The 22,735-nt window shown below is 52.7% G+C and overlaps 3 protein-coding genes across 6 annotated transcripts; 1 reads left to right on the top strand and 2 right to left on the bottom strand.

The window, feature by feature from the left end:
* Window positions 1–1,524: 1,524 nt before the first annotated feature.
* Tbc1d10c (TBC1 domain family member 10C) lies at window positions 1,525–8,574 on the bottom strand. 2 transcript variants are annotated; one of them, XM_052193682.1, is made up of 10 exons: window positions 8,467–8,574; window positions 8,097–8,274; window positions 7,436–7,535; window positions 6,902–7,009; window positions 6,715–6,821; window positions 6,434–6,548; window positions 5,749–5,814; window positions 5,463–5,652; window positions 2,409–2,563; window positions 1,525–2,159 (listed from the first exon to the last, which is right to left on the bottom strand). In XM_052193682.1, the coding sequence occupies exons 2-10, from the start codon at window positions 8,246–8,248 to the stop codon at window positions 1,812–1,814; spliced, it is 1,341 nt and encodes a 446-aa protein (XP_052049642.1). In that variant the 5' UTR covers window positions 8,249–8,274; window positions 8,467–8,574; the 3' UTR covers window positions 1,525–1,811. The 2 variants fall into 2 exon arrangements, with proteins under 2 accessions (XP_052049642.1, XP_052049652.1); XM_052193692.1 differs by lacking the exon at window positions 8,467–8,574 and having other exon boundaries at window positions 6,434–6,544; window positions 8,097–8,194.
* Window positions 8,575–9,613: 1,039 nt separating this feature from the next.
* Window positions 9,614–13,074, top strand: Ppp1ca (protein phosphatase 1 catalytic subunit alpha). Its single transcript, XM_052193730.1, has 7 exons — window positions 9,614–9,754; window positions 10,227–10,358; window positions 10,496–10,726; window positions 11,271–11,375; window positions 12,134–12,357; window positions 12,434–12,568; window positions 12,640–13,074. Exons 1-7 carry the CDS (start codon window positions 9,700–9,702, stop codon window positions 12,748–12,750), a joined length of 993 nt encoding a protein of 330 aa, XP_052049690.1. The 5' UTR covers window positions 9,614–9,699; the 3' UTR covers window positions 12,751–13,074.
* On the bottom strand, window positions 12,848–19,484 carry Rad9a (RAD9 checkpoint clamp component A). Of its 3 annotated transcripts, none has more exons than XM_052193704.1 (11): window positions 19,299–19,484; window positions 19,141–19,211; window positions 18,591–18,719; window positions 18,112–18,226; window positions 17,918–18,017; window positions 15,302–15,411; window positions 15,100–15,209; window positions 14,963–15,027; window positions 14,736–14,873; window positions 13,800–13,886; window positions 12,848–13,716 (listed from the first exon to the last, which is right to left on the bottom strand). In XM_052193704.1, exons 1-11 carry the CDS (start codon window positions 19,330–19,332, stop codon window positions 13,362–13,364), a joined length of 1,314 nt encoding a protein of 437 aa, XP_052049664.1. In that variant the 5' UTR covers window positions 19,333–19,484; the 3' UTR covers window positions 12,848–13,361. The 3 variants fall into 3 exon arrangements, with proteins under 3 accessions (XP_052049664.1, XP_052049677.1, XP_052049670.1); XM_052193710.1 differs by having other exon boundaries at window positions 13,539–13,716; window positions 13,800–14,010; window positions 19,299–19,483; XM_052193717.1 differs by lacking the exons at window positions 19,141–19,211; window positions 19,299–19,484 and having other exon boundaries at window positions 18,112–18,307; window positions 18,591–18,689.
* Between the last annotated feature and the right edge of the window lie 3,251 nt (window positions 19,485–22,735).

Genomic DNA, 22,735 nt, shown 5'->3' with positions numbered 1-22,735 from the left:
GCTGCACCACCAGGCCTGGCTTTTCTAAGTATTTAACATAGGAGTCCTCCTGGAGAGTAGGCCAAAGTGGATGTCCAGGGTTGTGGGGGTCGAGAGTGGATGCTAGTGGTTCATGGGATGCTAAGAGTGGAACTCAGGGTAAATCGTTGGTCTGCCATGGTAGTGAGGATTTGGCCAAGTTTTTTCTACTTCCAAGTCTCCATTTCCCTAGAGAAAGTACAGATAAAGGTCTGGTCTTCTATAACTTTTTCCTCCAAAGCAAGCTCTTGACAAACTCCTGATCCTCCTACCCCCAGTTCTTGGGTGCTTGGATTACAGGTGTATATCCGAATACATTTCTATTGCCCTGTGACTAGAATGTTCCAGATTCAGATTCTGATAGGGGGCCATGCCAAAGTCCCAGCACAGCTCATAGGACCCTCCTACCAAGGCCCCACATTTACTATGTCTATGTGTGTATGCTGGCATATGGCTTCCCCTTTGCACACCAGCTCCTTCTCCAGCATTGTATCACAGGAACTGATACCAGGGGCTTGTCCTGAGCAGGGTAGTGTAATCATACCTCCAAGGATACACTGACCTCTGATCCATATCTTACACAGGGAAAATCTTATTTAAAAAAGGAAGACACACTTGTGAGAATGAAGAATAGCAGGTCTTGGCCCATTGTCTCAGAACATTGTAACATTTGCCCCTCCTTCATTGGGGGCAGGGTGGAAGTGCTGGTTTCTCTGACTCAACACTGCCCCTTCTCCTGCTCAGTCCCACTTCTGTCTTCCCATGGACGGGAGGGTCTCTAATGTACCTTCCCAGCTCCCGCCTTGCTCCCACTTTCAGGGGCTGGGAAGTTACCCAGGGAGTCAGAGAGCCAGGGCAACTAGGACTCAACTCTGTGGAGACAAGCCAGCATCAGATCCAGCCCTGTTGTCTTGACAATGGCTCATGTCCCAGGCACCCTAGGCACCCACAGGGGCAATTAGTGAGTGTGGGAGAGGGTTTCTATGGTGGCGGTTCCAAGGGAGCACATCAGGGTTTATGGAAGAACAAGGCCCAGCAGGACCCTTCTCCTTTGTCCTCAGCACACTAGGCCTTTGTTCTTCTCTGGCTGTCGTTGACAGATGGGAGCAGGAGCGTGGTTAGGAAGGCCAACATGGTTTAAAGTCCCCCACCGGAAGGGAGCCCTGAGCCATCTAGGGGAGGCAATGAGAGGTTGGAGTGCCCCTCTGGGACCTAGGTGTCACTGGGGAGCCTTCCTCTGGCAGGTAGAAAAGTCTGACCTGTACCCCAGAGGCTGGGGCAAGCTGGCTCTCTTCCCTGTAAACACCTTATCCAGCAGCCAATGGGCAGCCTTGGTGTGTCCCCTGTGGGACAAGGGCAGAAAGGGTGGATGCACGCAGGAGAGAACATGGCCATAAGTCCAGGGTGGAGAGTGGAGGAATATTTGATCCAACGTTATCTATCCAGTATCTTCTCAGTCAGGCTTTATTTGAGGATTCCCTTGCAAGAAGCTCATGGAGTACCATATCTCAGCCAGAAGCTTTATTCCCACAATCCTTCAGTGCTGGCTTTGGTGCTGGCAATGACAGGCACCAAACAAGCTCCCCACAAGCTCCACTCAGTATCCTTCCTTTCTTTATCTTTGTTCCTAACATAGTCCTTAAAATGAGGAGATACTGCATGCACTCCTCGAGGTGATCCTTACTGGAAACAGCAGAGTCATGCAGCCCAGCAGTAAAGGACAGTACTCATTTCTGGGGCTGGCATTACTGTTCAGATGATTGAGATATTGTGGCACTAAGTACATGGTACCCTTAGAATCGGGTGTCCAGGAAAGAAGCAGAGCCTCGGTGGGACCTGGAGGGACCCTCAATAGGGGGTCCTCTGGCCCTTATCAGGAGCCCATGGAAAGTCTTGCCACGGGTCTGTGGCTTGCGCCGTGGTGGCTTGGGCTCCTCTGGGGGCTGCACCACAATCCGTGGTATCTCAGGTTTGGTGCCTTCTCGAACCCCGGCCAGCTGCTGGGACTCAAAGATGGCTTGGGCCCCAGGAAGGCGGGCCTGCGGCAGAGGGGCTGGTCCCGGTGATGACTTGGGCAGCTGGCTTAGCTGGATCCTGATTTCCCGTTGCAGATCTCGCTCAGACAGGGCTACATTGTGCACCTATGGGGAACAGTTGATGCTAACTTTGCCTGGACTGGGGTGTCAGGGAGCAGGAAGCCTTGAGGTCCCATGGGGCAGGCAGTACACAACCCCAGGAAGTGGCTGAGGGCTGAGACACAGCTTTGCTGAGACCTAAAGGAAGGCAGTTGAGGCCTGGGGTTCTCACATTTTCTGCAGTTCAGAGCACAGGAACTGCGCCTTACTATGAGTATGGGGCAAGGCCACTGAGGATTGCTAACAGATACCCACCTGCGCCATGAAGACCTCTTCCTGCAGCTGGGTAGGAGGGATGGCTCGTAGGGCCCCTAGTGTCTCCAGGAGCCCTGGGCATGCCGTGCGCTGTTCAACAGTGCCCAGTGCCAGCCGCATCAGGGTCAGCCCTACGCGGAACAGTACTTTAGCACCTGCAGGGAAGGAAGTAGCTCACTCACAGGAAACCAGTCTGCGCCCCTCCCCCTCGGTTCTTCAGCTGAATCAGCCCTCAGACATGCTCCTTCACTGCAGCTCAGTTCACCCAGCTCAGGCATGGAAAAATGGCCAGCGACTGCAATGAGTTTACTTTTGAGACAGGGTTCCCTGTAAACAGACCTCCATCTGCCTGCATAGCTGAGGATGACCTTGACCTGCTGAGCCTCCTTTCTCTTCCTCTAGAGAGCTGGATAGCAGTCATGGGACATCACAAGTGGCTTGGGGTTTTGTTTTGTTGTTTTGAGACAGTCTTACTTTGTAGCTCTGGCTGGCTGGAACTTACTATGTAGCCAAGGCTGGCTTAGCCTTGGATAGCCTCTGCTTCCCAACTGCTCAGATTAAAGGTAAGCACTGTCATGCCCAATGTGTTCTGTTTTGTTGAGACAGGGTCTCACTGTGTAGCTCAGGCTGCCTTGGAATTCAGTGTGTAGCACGGATTGACCTTGAACTTGCAGCAATTCTCCAGCCTCCTGAATACTGGAATTATAGGTGCGTGCCACCTCGCCTGGCTATTTAGTTGTGTGTATTATGTGCCTGCCACATCACTCGTGACGGTCATAGAGCCTCTTGTAGGAGTCAGTCCTTTTCTTCTACCATGTGAGACCTGGAGATCAGACTCGGCAGGCTTGGGAGCAAGCACCCCTACCCACTGAGCCACCTCACCAGCTCACATACTGGCTTTTAGTTTTCCTGAGATAGTGGCTCACTCTGCAGGCCACGATGGCCTGGAACTATGTGACCCAGCCTTGCCTTGGACTCACAGCAATCCTCCTGTCTCAGCCTCTGCACTGGAATTTTAAGTATGAATTATGATGCTTGGAAGGAATACTACAATTTGAGGTCATGGGACACTGAAGGAAGTGCACAGGACACAAGAAGCCTGTCTCAGGACGCCAGACACTTCTAGGAAGGGCAGCTAGGGAGCAGCCAGGGCTGCTAACAATCTTATGCCAAGCCTTCTCCAATCTCAGCATTCTGTTTCTTTGAGGAGTTCGGGTCTGGGTCGGTGCCTATTAAGTGCTTTCCATCTTGAATCTGCCACCTTCAGATTCTGGAAAGGTTCTGTGCAGAACTTTTCTTCCTACAGCAAAAACATAGCACTCATGTACACACATGCAGACACACACAGACACATGCACACACTAACCCTTGCCAGTCCTAGGACTTCATAATCCCTTTCTGGCATCCTCTGAACTGGTAAGAGCGGCTAGCATGCCAGGGAGACCTAGTGACAACAACTATAACTTATTAAAGGAACAAATGCCACCGACAGTGTCATCACTGCTGTTGAAGGGAGCCTGTGCCTTGCTTGTCCCCAGGTACATTGGACAGGGATCAGATGGACAGCCATGATCAGCCCTCCCTCTTGGGGTCTGAAGCTACACGGGGAGGTGATATGTGTGCTTTGGATACTTGGGACATGATTTTCTTGTTTGTTTGCTTTTTAAGTTTTGGAGCCGGGCAGTGGTGGTGCACGCCATTAATCCCAGCACTTGGGAGGCAGAGGCAGGCAGATTTCTGAGTTCGAGGCCAGCCTGGTCTACAGAGTGAGTTCCAGGACAGCCAGCGCTACACAGAGAAACCCTGTCTTGAAAAACAAAACAAAACAAAAGAATGTTTAAAGGGCTGGAGAGATGGCTCAGGGGTTAAGAGCACTGACTGCTCTTCCAGAGGTCCTGAGTTCAAATCCCAGCAACCACATGGTGACTCACAACCATCTGTAATGAGATCTGATGCCCCCTCTTCTGGTGTGTCTGAAGACAGCTACAGTGTACTTATATACATAAATAAATATTTTTTTAAAAAAAGTTTTGGAGACAGAGTCTGATGTAGCCTAGGTTGGTCTCAAATTCACTGTGTGGCCAAGGAGGACGGTAAGCTCTGATTCTCTTGCTATTGTCTCCAAGTGCTGTGATTAAAGGCATGCATCCCCATCACCAATTTTCTATAATGCTGGAGGCTGGACCCAGGGCTCATTGCATACTTACTGCAAGATTTCTACCAACTGAAGAAATAGTACATTACCAGCCCAAACTCGAACCTGACTGTAGGAACAATCTCTAGACTTATGGGCAGCATACGACAAAGCTCTAAAGATCCAGTGTCCAACTTGGCTCTCCTCTGAAGCCCCTTCCTCTCTCAGCCCCAGAACCCCCTTCTCCACCTTTACCTTTCCATATCCTTCCTCCCAAGAGTCAGCTGGGCTGGCTGTGGCCTGGTCTTCCTGCTGTGGCCTGGTCTTCCTGGCCTCTACTGTCCCCCTGCTTGCCTTCTTGTTTACCTCCTCCACAGAGCAGCCAGAACTGTCTTTAAAAACAGCAACCACCTCTTGCTGCTCTCCTGACACTCTGTCACATCCCTTGATTTATTTTCTTCATGGCACTCATGACATTCTATAAATATCTTCTTAATTTAGGTACTGTCACCTCCCAGCCCCACCCCCACTAATGAAAGTTTCACAAGCTAGCTGTCAGAGGCAGCTTCGCTGAGCTCCTTAGGAAGAGTCATGGGTACAAGGCCCTGAGAAGGAGAGCCTCCTGTGGCAGCGGACCATGCCTAACCCTCGAATGCCCTGAGCCACTCACATTCCACATGTTCTCTGACCAACCCAGTTCCTGCACTCAGACCCCAACCCCGTCAGAGACCTTCCTGTCCTTGCTCTCGGCCACCCACAGTGGTGTTTGTGACAAAGCAGAGGCCCTCATTCATCACTCTGGGACTGTGACCATGAGATGGTCTGTCTTCTCCACAGACACACTCAGGTCCATGTGACAGAATGTGGGAACTACGAGCACTGCAAACTCAGAACCAAGAGCCAGCCCCAGCCCCACTCACCCTCACTAAGGAAGGCGTCCCAAATGCGCAGCACGGTGGGGAAGGGCAGCGATCGAGTGAAGAGGCACAGGAACCACTCAGGCAGGTAGAGCAGGGGGCCGACGCCTACCTGCTGCAGGTGCTTGTACACGCGTGGGAGCAGCCGCCGCAGAAGGGCCATGAACACTTCGGCATCCAGCTGCACGGCCTCCTGCAGCCAGGCTCCTCGTCAGTCTGGCCGGCCCACGCACACCTCCACTCCAAACCCCTCATTTTCCATCCCCCACCTCACGACCCAGCCTCTCACCATGTGGGGCCCGTAGTAGCCAGGGAGGTAGACCTCACAGATCTGCACCAGGCACCAAAAGGCTTCCTGAGGACAGGGCACAGGCCAGTGAGCACTCAGTGAATTGTCCACAGAGGGGGAGGAGAGGTGGGGACCAGCACAGAGGCCTGGATTCATGCCCCTTCCACTCTTCTCAGAGCCTGCCCTGTCCTCGGGGTGAGGAGTTAGAAATCACAGGGCCTGGGGTTCTGTATTTGAGGGCCATAAGGTTGGAGCAAAACTTGGGGGACTCTCAGAGTTTATATCCCAGAATCCTAAGGTCATTTGGGTTCCCCCACCCCCACCCAGGGCCAAGGCCACAGTGCTGCAGATCCTCAGTGCCACAAATTATAAGATAGGGAAGGCCAATGTGAGGGGATGCTCCCGATAAGCCTGGGCATGGTGCAGGACTCAGGGTCAATATTCAGAATGTCAAAGTGAAAATTTTCCAGACTCCTAGGTCACTGGGTCAGGATCAAGGATAACAGACTTAAAGGTTACTGAAATTGGTGGACATGAAGCTTTGGTCACAAGAACAGGGCCTAAAGTAAAGGAACACAGATTCCTGAGGTCTAGTACCTGGAGTTGGGGTTAGGGGAGTCTCAGAATGATGGGGGCACAGATCGCTAGGGCTTGAGGGTCTGAGAGCAGGGTCAGGGTCACTCACCTCTGGGGGCAGATGCATGAGCAGCACAGCAGCTACAGGCCCCTGAGCCTGGCAGTACCCCTGCTCTGGCCGGTACAGGGTGTAGGCCTTGAGAACCTGCAGCAGCCCCTGCTGCCTGTGCCAGAAGACCTCATTAAGGCTAGCCTCCCAGGCATCCCTTCCCTGCCCTCTGTGGCCTCTGCCCAGGCTGTAGTTCCCCCCCCCTCGTCCAAGGACGTAAAACTAGGACTGAAGAGTCTAGCATGAGGACCTGGTGTCACTGGGTATCCCTGGCCTCGTACCCATGTCCCTGGGGTGACACAAACATCTCGTGCAGAGGAAACTGACGGTGCAAGTCCCTGCCAATGGTCTCCATCCACTGCGGGTCTCCTGGGGCCACTGCCAGCTCCTATGGGTGGTAGGAAGGTAGATGTGAAGGTTCAGATGGAGCTCTGAGAAGGGTAGTAAAGATTCTGCCAACTTTCTCACCTGATAGGTACCAGGGTTGTTCTTCTGACACATCTGAGCCCCACACAGTAGGGGCCAACACCGGGCACGTAGGGCTGAGGGGATGCCCTTCCGGCATTGTATTTTTACCTGCGGGTAAGGTCAAGGTGTGTTATGTTTACTTCTCCTGTTTCTTGCAGGTCTCAAGCACACAAGAACAGCTTGCTTTCTTTTTTCTCTTCCTTCCTTCCTTCCTTCCTTCCTTCCTTCCTTCCTTCCTTCCTTCCTTCCTTTCTTTTTTTGTTTTTGTTTTTGTTTTTTTTTTTGTTTGTTTTTGGAAACAGGGTTTCTTTGTGTAGCCCTGGCTGTCCTGGAACTCATTATGTAGACTAGGCTAGCCTCCAATTCAAGGAGTTCTGCCTGCCTCTGCCTTCTGAGTGCTGAGATTAAAGGCATGTGCCACTACTGCTCAGATCTAAGCACAGCTTTTCATCAGTCAAGAGTCCACTTGGGTAGCAGAAGCAGGGGGGATTAAGAGCTTTGGGAACCAGTGTACATAGCCCTCTCTTTCCTGACCTTCTTGTATCGTCGAGACATGGTTTTCTCCCAGTGTAAGGTCATTTCCACCCATTTCATCTCTCGCTGGCGGATGAGGTCTGCAGAGGGTTGACCAGGCCTGGAGGCACACAACAAGCACAGTACCAGAGTTAAAGGAAGGGATTTGGGCTTCAATAGGGATAGAAGCTGGAGAGACTAACGGGATGATGAGGTGTGTATTTAGGGAAGGTCTGTTTGGCTGTCCCCTAAAACAGAGACAGAGATAACTCATAGGGGAAGCTGGGTGGATAGTGCCCTGGACTGGAATCCATTAGTCCTGAGTTTGAATCTGCTTCTGTTTCTTATCTGCTGTGTGATGTGTCAAGTTTCTGTCTGGATCTGATTAACTGCATAAGGTAAACCTGGAGAAGAGAATGAAAGACATCCGAATTTCCATCTGGGGTTCTTGGGCCACAGATTAAAAGGGAAAAGATGTTCAGTTTTAGGGGAAGGTGCAGACCCTCGGAGGACAAAGACATGGAATGGGCATTCTGTCCACCGCCCTTCTCACCTTGGAATCCCACATGGAACCCGAGGAGTGACACCGACTAAGTTCTGGGCTAGTGTCGACAGCGAGATGCTTGGGAACTCAGTTCTCAGCCTCTGTACCCCACTCTCCCTCTACCCACACCTCACTCACCTCAGTTCAGCTGAGTTGCCCCCAATGAAGCCATAACGGTCGGCCTGTCGATATGGACTGGGCCCACTCAGCTCTGAGTCAGACCCTAAAGAGCTAGAATCATCCTGTAGCTCTGATGGTAGCAGCAAGTCCTCGCCCAGGGCCTGGGCCATTCTGCCCTAGACCCCAGTGTCACAGGCTGCAAGACATACAGAGAGCCGGTGTGAGCAGCCAGATTGAGGCTGGGAGTTCCAGTCACCAGTCCTCAGCCACAGGGGACTAAGCCTCCTCTTTTGCTGGGGAGTTAGGTAGACCCTGAGGTACCACAAAGACCAGGCCTCTGTTCAGAGAGCCAGCCATGGGCCTGGCCCTGCCCTAGAGCCCAGCTTACCTCCTTGCTGCACCTCTCCTCCTCCTCTCACTTCCTCCTCGGTCTCAGCCTAAGCAGCCTGTTGGGGGCCCCTCCCTGGTGGGGGGACTCCCCCTCCCTCTATGAGGTTCTTCCTGCTTGCCCTGGCGACCTAGCCTCAAACTCCTCCCATCCACGGGATGCTGGGTATGTTGGGTCTCTGGCTTGCCCAAATTGAAGATGACAGGCCACCATCAGTTTTGAGGTTACTTGCAAGTAAAACCAATTCATGGTTCCAATAATAATTATCCTTTAATGTCGTCCCACCCCTCCATCCGCGTGCCCGGGGTTTTCTTCTTTGAGAGTGAAGGGGTGCAGTCTGGGAACAGGGGTCTCATGTAGCCCAGGCAGGAGATGATCCTCCTGTGTCCAGACGTCTGAGGGCTGGAATTTCAGGCACTAGAATGACAGGTTTAAGACACCATGCCTACTTTAATATTTTACTGTTTAAAAATAATACCGTTTCCCCCCCCCCCTTTTTTTTTTTGCTTTATTTTCCTTCCAGAGCCAGAGATGGAACCTCAGGCCTTGCACATGCTAAACAAGTCCAAGTACACAAAGGACTTGCAACACAAACGAGATACAATAGTATTACATCACTCGTGGGAAAAAAGATGACGTAGCAGGCACCAGGCAACCTGGACCGAAACACTGCTTAGAGTGCAGTAGCAGGTGTTCATGGGTCTGGCCATAAAGACGGAGGTGAATGTGAGGTTCTGAAGGTCTGGAGCCCACTCTCATTATCATTGAGCCTTCGTGTCTTTTTCTGCACTTCGAGGAATTACTTTAATGTTTGAGAACTCAGCGATTAATATGCTCACACCACAATCCCACGCAGGGCTGGGGTGGGGAGAGACTTGGAAAGAGAAAAACAATTTCTACAGTACTTCCGGTCCTAATCCTCTGAACGCAGCAGGGTGATTCCAGGGTGGAGCCGACCCTACACCGCCCTACCAAGCCCCGCCCACCACTCCTGCCAGGCCCCGCCCGCCCCCTCCCAGACCCTCCCCGGCTGCTGTGCTTCCCGTCCAGGGGAGGCGCTAGAGAGCCGGGAACTACGGACGCGGCAGGGCGGGGCGGCCGACCGAAGGGGCGGGGCGGCGGGCCGGGGGCGGGCTGGGGAGGGCGGAAGGAGAGCCAGGCCGGAAGGAGGCTGCAAGAGGGCGGGAGGCAAGAGAGGGCCCGGAGCTGGTGGGCCGGAGCGGCGGCGCCGCCATGTCCGACAGCGAGAAGCTCAACCTGGACTCCATCATCGGGCGCCTGCTGGAAGGTGGGTAGGGTAGGGAAGGGGCGCGCGCGCCGAGCCCGGGCCCCTCGCCCTCCGGAATCGGCGCGCGGGCGGGCCCGCCGTCCCAGGGGCAAGCGTCGCTTGGGCGGGGACAGGCCGTGAGGACCCATGGCCACGGCAGCCCCCCCCCCCCAACTCCCTGCGCCTAGGCTTTGGAGCGCGCTCCGAGGCCGTGGACGCATAGTGGCCCGGAATCTGGGTGAGACTCCTGCGAAGCGAGCTGGGAAGGGGTCCCTAAACGAGGAAGCTTCGGTTGACAGCCTGCTGAGCATAGGCGTCTCTCTGGAGGCCCTCCGGGTGGCTAAGGGGTTGGATCTTGCCTTGAAAGGCCTGATGCCAAGGTTTCGGGGAGGGGGGTGCTCACTTGCAACAATTGCCCATGGGGGGGGGGGCATAACACCTCCCCTCATCCGGTCTGCGAGGTCAGGGTCCTAAGACCCAATTCCGTACCTAGTGCAGGGCTCACGGCCTGGAAAGAATGTGCAGCTGACAGAGAACGAGATCCGTGGTCTGTGCCTCAAATCCCGGGAGATTTTCCTGAGCCAGCCTATTCTTCTGGAGCTTGAGGCCCCTCTCAAGATCTGTGGTAAGCCCTTGCTCAGAACCCCTTTGCTTGCTGAAAATAGCCCCTATTCCTGCCGCATTGCCCGTGTTTCTCCACCCTTTAGCTCATTGCTGGCCCTGGGTTCAAGTTTACATCTTGCACCTTTCTCTGGTTCCCAGGTGACATCCATGGCCAGTACTATGACCTTCTACGGCTGTTTGAATATGGTGGCTTCCCTCCAGAGAGCAACTACCTCTTCTTGGGGGATTATGTAGACCGGGGCAAGCAGTCTTTGGAGACCATCTGCCTGTTGCTGGCCTATAAGATCAAGTACCCAGAGAATTTCTTTCTACTTCGTGGGAACCATGAGTGTGCCAGCATCAACCGCATCTATGGCTTCTATGATGAATGTGAGTGCTTTGAATGTTGCTGGTTGCCCAGAACTACGTTCCCTGCTCTTCATGGGCCCCCTACATTGCTCTAGTGCTAAAAGACCCCTGGTGATGGGCCCTGTAAGGCTCCAACATGCTATCTGCCATCCAGGGCACTCAGGAGGGGCCTGGTGAATGGATGTACATGCAGGGCTGCCTGTTTGCTAAAACTCCCCCAGTCCCACCTGATGACACTCCCCACTCTTACATCCCCTACTAAGCATTTAGGTGCCTGTATGAATAAACCAGACCCACTTTTGGTTTGGCCTCATTCATGGGACCAGAGTGGGCACCAGCGTGGAGGTTGGGCCAGACAAGTGCAGGTTCTTGTGGGCCGAGGTTAGAATTCCGTAAGGTAGATGAGGGCAGAGCAAGGAGAAGAATGTCAGCTTTCCTTGCCTTCCGGTCTTTTCTCCCAGGTTTGTCAGAGGAGCCCACAAAGTACCCTGGGCGGGTGCACAGAACACTAGACTGGGTCTTATGTGGTGGGTGGTCTTCCCTATGAGCTGTTCCTTCTGTGCAGGCAAGAGACGATACAACATCAAACTGTGGAAGACTTTCACTGACTGCTTCAACTGCCTGCCCATAGCAGCCATTGTAGATGAGAAGATCTTCTGCTGCCATGGAGGTAAGAGTGATTGTGGGGTCTGTGCTTGGGTTCTTGGGCCACATCCTTAGGGGCCTTGGAAAGTTGTTTTTTTGTTGTTGTTTTTCGGGACAGTGTTTCTTGGTATAGTCCTGGCTATCCTGGAACTCACTCTATAGAACAGGCTGGGCTCGAACTCAGAAATCCATCTGCCTCTGCACTGGGATTAAAGGCGTGTGCCACCACCGCCAGAACTTTTCTCATTTCTCTGGAATAGCTCTTTGAATCTCATCTTGGATGTCACATATTATAGTAGGTCACCCACACACGAGTTTGTTTTTGAGAAAGGCTTTCTCTGTGTAATAGCCCTGTCTGGAACCCACTCTGTAGATCAGGCTGGCCTCAATCTCACAAGAGTTCTGCCTACCTTTGACTCCCCAAAGTGCTGGGACTGAAGACCTGTGCCCTCACTCCTGGCCCCACACACCAGTTTGGCTGCACTCTTTCCTGTTGTGGCATCCTGTAGGCGACTCATTGATCTGCTTTCTTCCATGAAGGGGGTCTGCTGTCTGCACTTCTGAAAGTTGAGGGATGGGCAGGTGGTGGTGCTATAGAAAATGAATTCCAGGACAGCCAAGGCCACATAGAGAAATGGGGCTGTTGGGGGGGGGGGGATAATGAGCCCAAAAGATGAACCCAGTGGTGGTGGGGACAGTGGAGCTGACCCCTAAGAGCTTCTGGGCACGGGACAGCACTTGCCTTTTGCTTTAAGAACACTATTCCCACTCCATCACCCCCAGGCCTGTCTCCAGACTTGCAATCTATGGAGCAGATTAGACGTATTATGCGGCCCACAGATGTGCCTGACCAGGGCCTACTGTGTGATCTCCTGTGGTCTGACCCTGACAAGGATGTTCAAGGCTGGGGCGAGAATGACCGTGGTGTCTCCTTTACCTTTGGGGCTGAGGTGGTAGCCAAGTTCCTGCACAAGCATGATTTGGACCTCATCTGCAGAGCACACCAGGTGGGCTAGTGCTCCGGGCAGGCTGGGGTGGCTGGCTACTTAACTTCCAGACCAAACTGTCCCTGTCCTTGACCAGGTTGTAGAAGATGGCTACGAGTTCTTTGCCAAGAGGCAGTTGGTGACACTCTTCTCTGCCCCCAACTACTGTGGAGAGTTTGACAACGCTGGTGCCATGATGAGTGTGGACGAGACCCTCATGTGCTCCTTCCAGGTGGGTGAGGGGAAGAGGCTGCCAGGTGCCTGACTCGGCACTGGGACCCTGACGAGTGTGTTCTCTTCCAGATCCTCAAGCCCGCTGATAAGAATAAGGGCAAGTATGGGCAGTTCAGTGGCCTGAACCCCGGAGGTCGTCCCATCACCCCACCCCGCAATTCTGCCAAAGCCAAGAAATAGCCGCCACGTGCTGCCCTCTGCCTGCCCCAGATGACATGTACAGAAGTCATGCTGCCATGGGTCACTCTGGCCCACCCTTCATGGGGAACACACAGCGTTAAGTGTCTTTCCTTTATTTTTTAAAGAATCAATAGCAGCATCCAATCCCCCAGGGCTCCCTCCCACCGGCACCTGTGGTGGTGGCTGCAAGTGGAATCCTGGGGCCAAGGCTGCAGCTCAGGGCAATGGCAGACCAGATTGTGGGTCTCCAGCCTTGCATGGCTGGCAGCCAGATCCTGGGGTAACCCATCTGGTCTCGTGAATAAAGGTCAAAGCTGGATTCTCGCCATGGCCTCTGTCTCCCTCATCCCAGACAGTGGGCCAGCAGTTCTTTGGTACAGAGCCACCTGGGAGCGCAGACTGAGTGGCTGGACATGGGCCCAGCCGGGGCAACACCAGTAACAAGAGGTCCAGAGGCTATTAGGACTCTAAGCCAAGGTCCACGTGTTGGGACCACAGAAGGGTCTGACAGAATTCGTGACTGGCAGGAGGTGCTCAACACTGATCATCTTCCTTTAAGGCAGGTGAGCCTGAGGAAGTGAAGTTTCTGGCTCTGGCTATACTATAGAGCCTCAAAGGAAGTAAGAAGTGAAGAGTTTCTCAGGTGACAGCTGGGCACCAGAAAGAGACATGATTAGGCCGAGTAAACATAGAACACAGACCAAACATGGTTGCCTAGGCAGCTCTGCAGCAGTCAGCCGGGTGGAGCCTACCCAAGGCATAGACCCTTCTCCATGTCCTTGTCCAGGGATTGACGCCCAGCTCTGCCAGTGGCTGGGCCTGGTTCTGGTCCGTGAGCCTATGGACACAGACTTTAGTTTCTCAGAAGATTCAGCCTTCACCGTCACTGTCTTCAGCCAGCACAGGGTTGGGGCCCTGGGGCGAGTGTGCAGGGGCCAGGATGGAGCCAAAGAAAAGTGATCGGAACTGGAGAGAGAACGGAGAAAGCCAGTTAGTCCTGGGAGCTCTTCCTTCCTTCCTCAGTTCCTACCCCAACCTTCTGCTTTTACCTTCTTGGGTGGGGGAGTCCCAGGCACTGTACTGGGCTCAGCCTCCTCCTCTTCCTCATCTGAGGTGGGGGCAAGGTCACGGGAGGCCTGGGGGGCAGGTAGGAGGGATGTGGAAGGCTGTGCCCGGGAGCCCTCATTGCCCACGGTGGTTTCCATAGCAATCATGTAACAGTCAATGTCATCACTGGTAAAGTCATCTGAGTGGGGTGTACTGTAGGCAGAGATAATAGCAAGGTACAGAGAAAAAAGGGATACAGAGGCAGGCCCCACTTTGGAGGGCTCTGAGGAGGGCTTGAGGCCTCAAGACTGTTGGTGAGCTTTTGATTTTATTACTTCCTGATTTGGCCGGGAGGATAGGATGCAGGGGTTAAGTGGGAGCTTCCTGGAGGGGGCGGAACTGGAACCCCTTTGATCAGAGTTCAGGTAGGGGCCTGAGGGCGGATCCTGGGGCCAATTTAGCTCAGCTGGGGGAGGAAAGCAACAAGTCCTGTGAACAGGGCCACGTGGGGCCCAATCCCTCACCTTCCCAAGGGACAGAAGCTGGAGAGCACGAGAGCCCAGGGATAAGCTGGGCTGAGCGCCAGACCAAACTTCCTCTGCTTCTACTACACTGAGCTCAGCCTCCCAACCCACCTGCCCTTCCAGCCACCTGCTTCCCTGCACCAGGCAGCTCCCTGCCTCCCAGCAGCCCTTTCTCTCCAAGTCTGGAAAGAGGCTCAGAGGGGAGGCCTCAGCCAGAGAAGGAAGCCAGCAGGACCTTGGGGGATGCCTCTGTGGATGGGAGGGGTCTCAGTACAGCTGACCATTAAGGCTGGAAGCCCTGTTGAGGCTGGGCCTGACAGGAAGTATGTATGGGGGAGGTGCAGAGCTAGAAGTAGCAGGCTCAACCTGAGTGTGCAGAAGATGGAGGGAGAGCTAGGTAGTGAGCACCCTTACCTGTGTGCCTGCTTCTGAGGCACTGGCTGGTGGGGCTTTGGGGAACACAGGTCCTGGGAACATGAGTCTGGCTCTAAAAGTGTGGCCAAGACAAAGTGGGCATCCAGCAAAGAATCCTCAATGGTAAAGATGACTGGCCTGGGTGACAGACAGGGGTTAAGCTAGGCTATCCTGTTCTGGGCATCCCAGAACCCTACCTCCTCCGCAGTCGAAAAGCCTGGAATTACCTGCCTGAAACATCAAAGTGGATAGTAAGAGGCAAATTCGCTGACTCTGCAAAGCTCAGGAGCCCCTGGGATGGAAGAAGCAGGTAGTGAGAGCCTGTGTTGGTTCAAAGACCAGGTGACAGCCATAGTAAACTCACCCGAAATTCCTTGAGGCAGAAGGTGAGAGCTATCCCTTCTGGGGCGTGCAGCTGCTGGAAGTCCTCCTCCCCTATGCTGGTCTCCGTCACCATGGCTCTGCTGGTACCATCTATGTGGCAGGCACAGGAGGAGTTAAAGTCCTTGAGCCCTGGCTTCACTCCTAGCTCTTGTTCCCTCTTGGGACAGGTCTAACTCCCTCACCTGCCTCCTCTTCCTGGTAGCTGCGCAGGATGACCCGTCGGCCACGGCCAATGCCCAGTGTCACCTCAGTCAATGCAAGGGGAAAGGACAGAACAGCCTCTGCCAGAACCCTGTGACAAGGACAAACAACAGATGCGCATGAAATGCTTTGTCCATTCTTAAATGTTACCTGATCAGAAGCGCTTAAGGCAATGGAAGCCACGGCTGTTGATCCGGCTACGTTTTGGGGGATGGGGTGGTGGTTCTTTATATGTAGCCCTGGCTGACCTCAAACTTATCCCCCCCTTTTTTAAGATTTATTTTATTTACATGAGTATATTGTAACTGTCTTCAAACACACCTGAAGAGGGATCAGATCCCATTACATATGGTTGTGAGCCATCTCTCTAGCCTGACTCTACCTCTTAAAGAGCTGGGATCACAGGTGTGCACTTAACATACCCAGCCCAGCTCTTGAACCCAGGGGCTCAACAATGCTCTATGTAAAACAGCAACTCCCTGCGCGCGTGCGCGCGCACACGCGCACACACACGCGCGCACACACACACACACACAGAGAGAGAGAGAAAAGGAACAGGTTTGTTTGTCTTTTGTTTTTTTGAGACAGGGTCTTACTATATAGCTTGGGCTGGCCTTGAACTCAGAGATCTGCATACCTCTTCTCCCCAAGAGCTGGGATTAAAGGTGTAGAACACCGAGCCAGGTCCTGGCTCCCATCTTCTTAAGGATATATACTGCTGAACATTTATAGAAAATAACTCCTGGGGCTGGAGAGATGGCTTAGTGGTTAAGAGCACTGACTGCTCTTCCGGAGGTCCTGAGTTCAAATCCCAGCAACTACATAGTGGTTCACAACCATCTGTAATGAGATCTATTGCCCTCTTCTGGTGTGTCTGAAGACAGCTACAGTGTACTCATATACATAAAATAAATATCTTTTTAAAAATTTAAAATTAAATCTTAAAAAAAAAAAAAAGCCAAGCAGTGGGGGTGCACGCCTTTAATCCCAGCACTTGGGAGGTAGAGGCAGGCGGATTTCTGAGTTCGAGGCCAGTCTGGTCTACAGAGTGAGTTCCAGGACAACCAGGGCTATAGAGAAATCCTGTCTCGGAAAACAAAAACCAAAACCAAAAAAAGCCCTGACAACTCAACTGGGCAGGTTTAAAGCAAAAGCCTTAACTGCTGAGCTGTGTACTGACTCCTGTATCTGAAACTCTCTGTGGGAAAGAGCAGTTAGGGCTGGGAATTTAGCTCAGCGGTACAGAGTACCTAGCAAATACAAGGTCCTGGGCTCTATTGCCAGTATTTAGGTGGGGGGAAAAAAGAAATAGCCCCTCCGGGAGGGGGGGGAATCCAGGAAAGGGGAAATCATTTGGAATGTAAACAAAGAATATAGAAAATAAAAATATAAAAAAAAGAAAGAAAGAAAGAAAGAAATAGCCCCTCCAAAAAGGAACTCTTCACTCTTAACAGACCCTACCTCAGGAAGGTGGCACTGGGACCTGCAGATCCGAACTCACAATGAATGGGGGGGGCCTTGGGCTACTTGGATGCAGTAATGTCTGAAAGGGACAGGGGCCGGGCAGGGGAGCCCACTGCATTCTGGGCTTGTCCTCAGTGACCCCAATCTCTGGGGGAAGCACACTCCCCTTGCCATGCCGCATCTTCATGCTGACTGGTGGGTTGCGCAGCTGCCCTCCTGGACTCCAGCTTCCTGCCCATGTTCTTCCTGTGGCCCAGATTCTAGAGCCCTGGCAATTAGGAAGAAGCCACTATAAGGGGGACACTACCAGAAAATGAGAGGTCAGAGGTCTTTCAAACTATCTAACATAGGGTCAAGGACAAGCCTTCAGGGTTATTCGGGTCATACACGAGATCTGTAGGCAGGTCATAGGTTCTCTTTAGAAAAGCAGTTGGAGCAGGCCCCTGGGATACAGAAGGAAGGATCAGTCAGTGGAAATGGGGAGAGGCAGCAGCCTCTGCTTTTGGTAAGGGCCCAAATATGCACTGGACTGTGTGGCCTTGACACAGAAACCCCGAGTTTCCCCCCAAAGACAAAGGTGCTTTCGTGTCACATGTGAACACGCACAGGCAGGAGCAAGACGTGCTTGGTGCTGCTGCTTCTCAGGCCCTGTCCATCCGAGGGTTTGGTTTTGCTCTTTTTTATTTTATTTTCTTAAAAGACAGGGTTTCTCTCTGAAGCCCTGCCTGTCCTGGAACTTGCTCTGTAGATCAGGCTGGCCTCACAGAGATCTGTCTGCCTCTGCCTCCTAAGTGCTGGGATTAAAGGTGTGCGCCACCACCACCCAACTGATACTACACATTTTTATAGAAGCCCTGGGACTCAACACCAGGCCTTCATGCTTGTACATCAAACATTTTACTGAGTTATCTCCCTAGCACATGCACCATTTTTTGAGAAAGAGTCTTATATTACCGAGGCTAGCCTAGAAACTCACTGGCCTTGAAACTTCTGATCCTCTCATCTCTATCTAAAAGCTACCAGGATGACAGGGGTGGGCTAGCCAGGCAGCAGAAAGTGGAGCATTCCCTAGAATGACATCGAAGCCCCAAAGGTGGGAGAGACTCAGCTGAGTTTGAAGCAGGTGTGCTCACCGTGCTGGGGTGCGGAGCAAGTGGGGGCATGAAGCCGGATCGAAGACAGCCTGCAAGGACTCACAGTCCTGGAAGGAGAGGTTGTGTGTCTTCTTGACCCCTGGACAAGGGGAAATGGTCTCAGTGGGCTTGACGACCTTCACCTCCATCCCCCCACACCACAGAGGAAGTCTCTCGGCTGGCTGCTTGCTCACCATGCTTGCAGCGGAGCTGGACCACCAGGTGGCTGTTGCTGCCACTGAGGGAGATGCAGCACTTCTCCACAGTCTTCTCCACCGTTGCCAGAGAGCGGAAGACGGACAGGAAGGACTGGGCAGGGCAGGACATCGCCTGGCACTCTGCTTCCATGGACCAGCTCTACACCCCATGTCCATCACTGGCCCCACAAAGCTGTGCAAGGGGTTCCCACTGCATGCAGGACATCTGTGCACTGCCATGCACCTTGGCCATGCTATTTATTCCCTTTGCTGGGAAGGGCTGCTAACCTTTTCCTGACCAACTTGAATGCCACCACCCTCCCCACAGCTCTTATATAAGCCTCTAGAGTCTAAATATCGTTACCTCATTGCCTTTTACAGGGAATCGCTCCCATATGAGACTAACACTCTAGTCATGATTTACTGAGGCCCTGGTGCAGAGGCTCAGCTGTGGAGAGGCTGCAGGAGGCCCTTACCTTCATCAGGATCTTACAGCGCAGCTGGTCCTGACCAGGGGATGCCTCCTGGTACTGCTGGAAGAAGAGTGGGGCAAAAAGGAAGCAGGCATAGGCAGAACGGGAAGAGTTCACGGTCCGGAGGGAGAGCTGAGACACACAGAGCAGGCAAGGCAGTCAGGGACAATGGCAGGCCCACCCCAATGGCCTGCCTTTTCACCCTGCCGCACTTCTCTTCCACCGACTTCCCCTTCTGTGTAGCAAGACCTTCAGCATGTAGACCTCCCAGTCTTCCGCGCCCCAGGGTCTGCCATGCTTGCTTTTCCCTTAAGTTAGTTTAGCCCCACCTTGCCTGCTACTAGGCGTTCCTGGAAGAGCAAATGTCCTGTGTATACATACATACTCATGCAGCCTCAGAAGACTGGGCCCAAGCTGATGTCCCAACAACCCAAGATAATCAACTGCGCCAAAATGCCTGGCCACCATTACCCCGTAAGGCTGAGTGAACGCCAAGTCCAGGCTCTCCACTCACCACTGAATCCGCCCCCATCCCTGCGTCCCAGTCTCTCACCCCGTCCTTCAACGGTTCCAGATAGAGCTCGTCCCCGATCCGGGATAGCGAATGGACAGCCTTGCCCAGGACTGCAGGGACGAGAGCAGAAAGTGGTTAGGGGAACTAACTCCTGGGGCTTGTCCACATGGTCCGCTGTTAGGCAGGTCCAAACTTACCCTTCACGTTGGCCCCGGTGATCAGACACTTCATGGTACATAAGCACTAAAGTCGAGCTTGTTTTGCAACCAGACCCGGACGGGATAGGACATACAATGAGTCCCAGCAGCTACTACGAATGCCTGAAGTTCCCTTCCCGCGTACTGTTCCCACCCCGCCGCCAGCCTGGCCTTCTCTTCCTTATTGGTCCACTCGGGGTTTCTCCGTCACGTGAGAAAAAACGTTCCTAGGCTAGGTGTCACGTGATTTAGACGTCTCCTTGGGTGTGGCCTGGATCACGTGACTGCGTAGTGCGAGCTCCTGCGTACTTTAGGTCTGGGTCTCCCACCCGAACCCGAGCCCTACACATCCGCAGAGCTCTGCTGCTCCACTGGGCTCCGCTGGGCACACGCGGTGAAGGGCACACTAGATGGGGCAGCAAGGTGCCTGCACCAAGGATCGAGCTCTGGATCAGAGTCCGAACGTGAGAAGAGTAGACCCTCCCGGGTCGCTAACTTCAAGTGTAGGGTTACAGGGTCAAAGGTTAGAGGGTTACAGGGTCAAAGCAAGATAGTCTGCGCTCATCTGGGCTGGGGATTCTGTCGTGGCCGCCACCACCAGCTCCCCTCAGAAAATTAACTTAACTTGCTTCAAGAGCGATGAGAAAGGGCTGTTCTTTCTGGTTTCAAGATCCTTCACTGACCTTCATAAATACACGGAAAGATCAGAAGGTTCTGGGACAGGAAAGGGTAGAAGATGGACCTGTCAGAGAGGAAGCAGAAGCACAATGGGGTACGCGCATATGGGTGGATGGGGTGTCCTGAGCCTTGTGGGGGCGGGAGGGAGGGTCAGAGCTGAAGGGATGAACTGGGAAGCCCTGGAAAGGTTTAAGCAATAAACGTGGTTTGTGTACGTTTTACCAGTTAACCAGTCAGTGTGAAAGGACGAAGGTTATCAGCTGGGATGCATTCACCTCGCTCTGGGTGTTAGTTCAGTTCGTTACCTAGCAGCTCTTTGTTTTTCTAGGCTCCTCTGCTTTACTAGCTGCTTCTTTCTTAAAGCCTCTGGGGACGACGCTGCTTTTCTTTGCACATCCAAGGCAACCTGCATACAATGTAGAGGCGTCCAGTTCTCTGTTAGACTAGGAACTAGCTTTACCATCATCCTCTCCTCCTCACTTGCGCAGTTCTTCGGTGGATTCTGGATGCTTCATTCCCAAACAGATGGCAAAGTGGCCCTCCTTCCATCTCCACTGTCCTCCTCGCACTGTCCAGACAGCCCTTAGTGATCTGCCTCCACCGGCTTAACCCTCCTGACCAAAGTCCAGTCTTTTGATCTGGAACTTTCAGGATCCAGGTCCCACACATGCCTCCATTGTTTCCTACCTCTGATCAAATATCTCCAAAGCCCTGTCAGGCCCTTAGCTGCCACCTGGCTGCTTCCAAGGCTGTGGCCTGCTTCTCCCAAGCTAGCTCAACAGCAAAGGTTCCCTCAGCACAGAAAACTCTGGCTAAGCCCTGGGCTTTGAGCCATCATGGTGCTTCTCGGTTTTCTTAAGTGTTTAATGTTTGTGCTCCTTGCTGTTGTGGCTGCTGCATGTAGGCCGCTGCTTCTGTTTTGTTTGTTGCTCTGTCTGTGTACCTCACACACAGCCCACAATCAATAAATAGGTGTTAAGCCAGGTATGGTGGCTCATACCTATAATCCTACCACTAGTGATTCTGAGAACTTGGGAGGACCCTGTCTCAAAAAATAGAAAAAGGAGGGCCTAGAGAGATGGTTCAGTGGTTAAAAGCACCGGCTGCTCTTCCAGAGGACCTGAGTTCAATTCCCAGCAACCACATGGTGATCTGATGCCCTCTTCTGGCATGCAGGTGTACAGATAGAGCACCCATGTAAATAAAATAAATAATTACATCTTTTAAAAAAAGACGGAAAAGAACAAAGTTGAGTATGTGGCACAATTAAGCCAGGCTGTTCCAGATCACCCTCCGCCTCTGCCCACAGTGCCCCTCTCCTGATTACTCTCCCCATATTTAGCCCATGGCTGCACAGGTTTGTAATCTCAGGTTCTTGGGAGGCTGAGGTAGAGTTGATAGAGGAAGTTCAAGGTGAGCCTGGGCCAGTGGGGGATGGGGCATAAGATGCTTCTGGGCAAGCCTGAGGACATGAGCCCTAAGGCCAGCAGCCACAGCAGAGGACGCTTCCTGAAAGCTGCCCTCTGACTTCCACAAGTGCTGCCAATCTCAAACACACCAATAATAGACAAAAGCAAAAATAAAGGGCTGCAATGTATCTCTGAGTACAGAGCACTTGCCTAACATTCAAAAGCCCTGGGTTAAACCAGGCCTGGTGGGGTACTCATTTAATCCCAGGAGAGGCAGAGGGATCTAGAATGAGTTCCTGGGCAGCCACAGCTACACAGAGAAACACTGTCTCAAAAACAAGCAAGCAAGCAAGCAAGCAAGCAAATGCCCTGGGTCAATCCCTAGAGCTTCCTGTTTCTTCCTCTCAAGATAACCTCCCACCCTACCCAGGACCTGGTGAGATCTTAAAACATGCACCCCCCCCTTGCTCCCCTGCCCTCTGCCTGAGCAGCCAGTCTCAACAGGAGACAGAAGGCAAGGTTCCCTGGAGGCCAAGGAGAAGTCTGTGATTGACCTGTTGCTGTCCCTGACAGTGGGTGTAAGAGGCTACCCACCTGAGGTGTATATAGTAGGAAAAGGAGCAAGGAGATACTGGGAGGGTGTCTTAGTCAGGGTTTCTATTCCTGCACAACATCATGAGCAAGAAACAAGTTGGGGAGGAAAGGGTTTATTCAGCTTACACTTCTGCATTGCTGTTCATCACAAAATGAAGTCAGGACTGGAACTCAAGCAGGTTAGGAAGCAGGAGCTGATGCAGAGGCCACGGAGGGATGTTTCTTACTGGCTTGCTCCCCCTGGCTTGCTCAGCTTTCTCTCTTATAGAACCCAAGAGCACCAGCCCAAAGGTAGTACCACCCACAAGGGGCCCTCCCCACTTGATCACTAATTGAGAAAATGCCCCACAGCTGGATCTCATGGAGGCACTTCCCCAACTAAAGCTCCTTTCTCTGCGATAACTCCAGCCTGTGTCAAGTTGACACACAAAACTAGCCAGTACAATTGACCCCTTGTCAACTTAACACACAAACATATCACTATTAAGCCTCAACCCTTACTTTCTTATTCATCCCCAAGATCTAAATTATTTTAAAAGTCCCACAGTCTTTACATATTAAAAGTTCAATCGCCTTAAAATGTCCAATATCTTTCAAATTCAAAGTCTTTTAAAAATTCAAAGTCTCTCAACTTTGGGATCCACTAAAATACTTTCTTCCTTCAAGAGGGAAACATATCAGGGCACAGTCACAACCAAAAGCAAAACTCAAACTCCAATGGTTCGATGTCTGGGATCCAACTCACGATCTTCTGGG

The sequence above is a fragment of the Apodemus sylvaticus genome, chromosome 1 (genome assembly GCF_947179515.1).
Source record: "Apodemus sylvaticus chromosome 1, mApoSyl1.1, whole genome shotgun sequence".
In the NCBI taxonomy this organism is placed as follows: domain Eukaryota; kingdom Metazoa; phylum Chordata; class Mammalia; order Rodentia; family Muridae; genus Apodemus; species Apodemus sylvaticus.
Note: the sequence above shows the minus strand (reverse complement) of the source record. Positions and strands in the feature narration are given on the sequence as shown.

What these genes read in the sequence shown, in the direction of transcription:
- Rad9a (XM_052193704.1), bottom strand. Translation starts at nt 19,332, where the DNA reads ATGAAGTGTCTGATCACCGGGGCCAACGTGAAGG. An exon ending in TGGAACCGTTGAAGGACGGG is followed by an intron (nt 18,720 to 19,140) that starts GTGAGAGACTGG and finishes TGTGTGTCTCAG; the next exon opens with CTCTCCCTCCGGACCGTGAA. An exon ending in CCAGCTCCGCTGCAAGCATG is followed by an intron (nt 18,018 to 18,111) that starts GTGAGCAAGCAG and finishes CCCCTTGTCCAG; the next exon opens with GGGTCAAGAAGACACACAAC.
- Tbc1d10c (XM_052193682.1), bottom strand. Translation starts at nt 8,248, where the DNA reads ATGGCCCAGGCCCTGGGCGAGGACTTGCTGCTACCATCAGAGCTACAG. An exon ending in GCTACTACGGGCCCCACATG is followed by an intron (nt 5,653 to 5,748) that starts GTGAGAGGCTGG and finishes GCCTGGCTGCAG; the next exon opens with GAGGCCGTGCAGCTGGATGC. An exon ending in GGACGCCTTCCTTAGTGAGG is followed by an intron (nt 2,564 to 5,462) that starts GTGAGTGGGGCT and finishes CCTTCCCTGCAG; the next exon opens with GTGCTAAAGTACTGTTCCGC.
- Ppp1ca (XM_052193730.1), top strand. Translation starts at nt 9,700, where the DNA reads ATGTCCGACAGCGAGAAGCTCAACCTGGACTCCATCATCGGGCGCCTG. An exon ending in CATCGGGCGCCTGCTGGAAG is followed by an intron (nt 9,755 to 10,226) that starts GTGGGTAGGGTA and finishes TTCCGTACCTAG; the next exon opens with TGCAGGGCTCACGGCCTGGA. An exon ending in GATCTTCTGCTGCCATGGAG is followed by an intron (nt 11,376 to 12,133) that starts GTAAGAGTGATT and finishes CATCACCCCCAG; the next exon opens with GCCTGTCTCCAGACTTGCAA.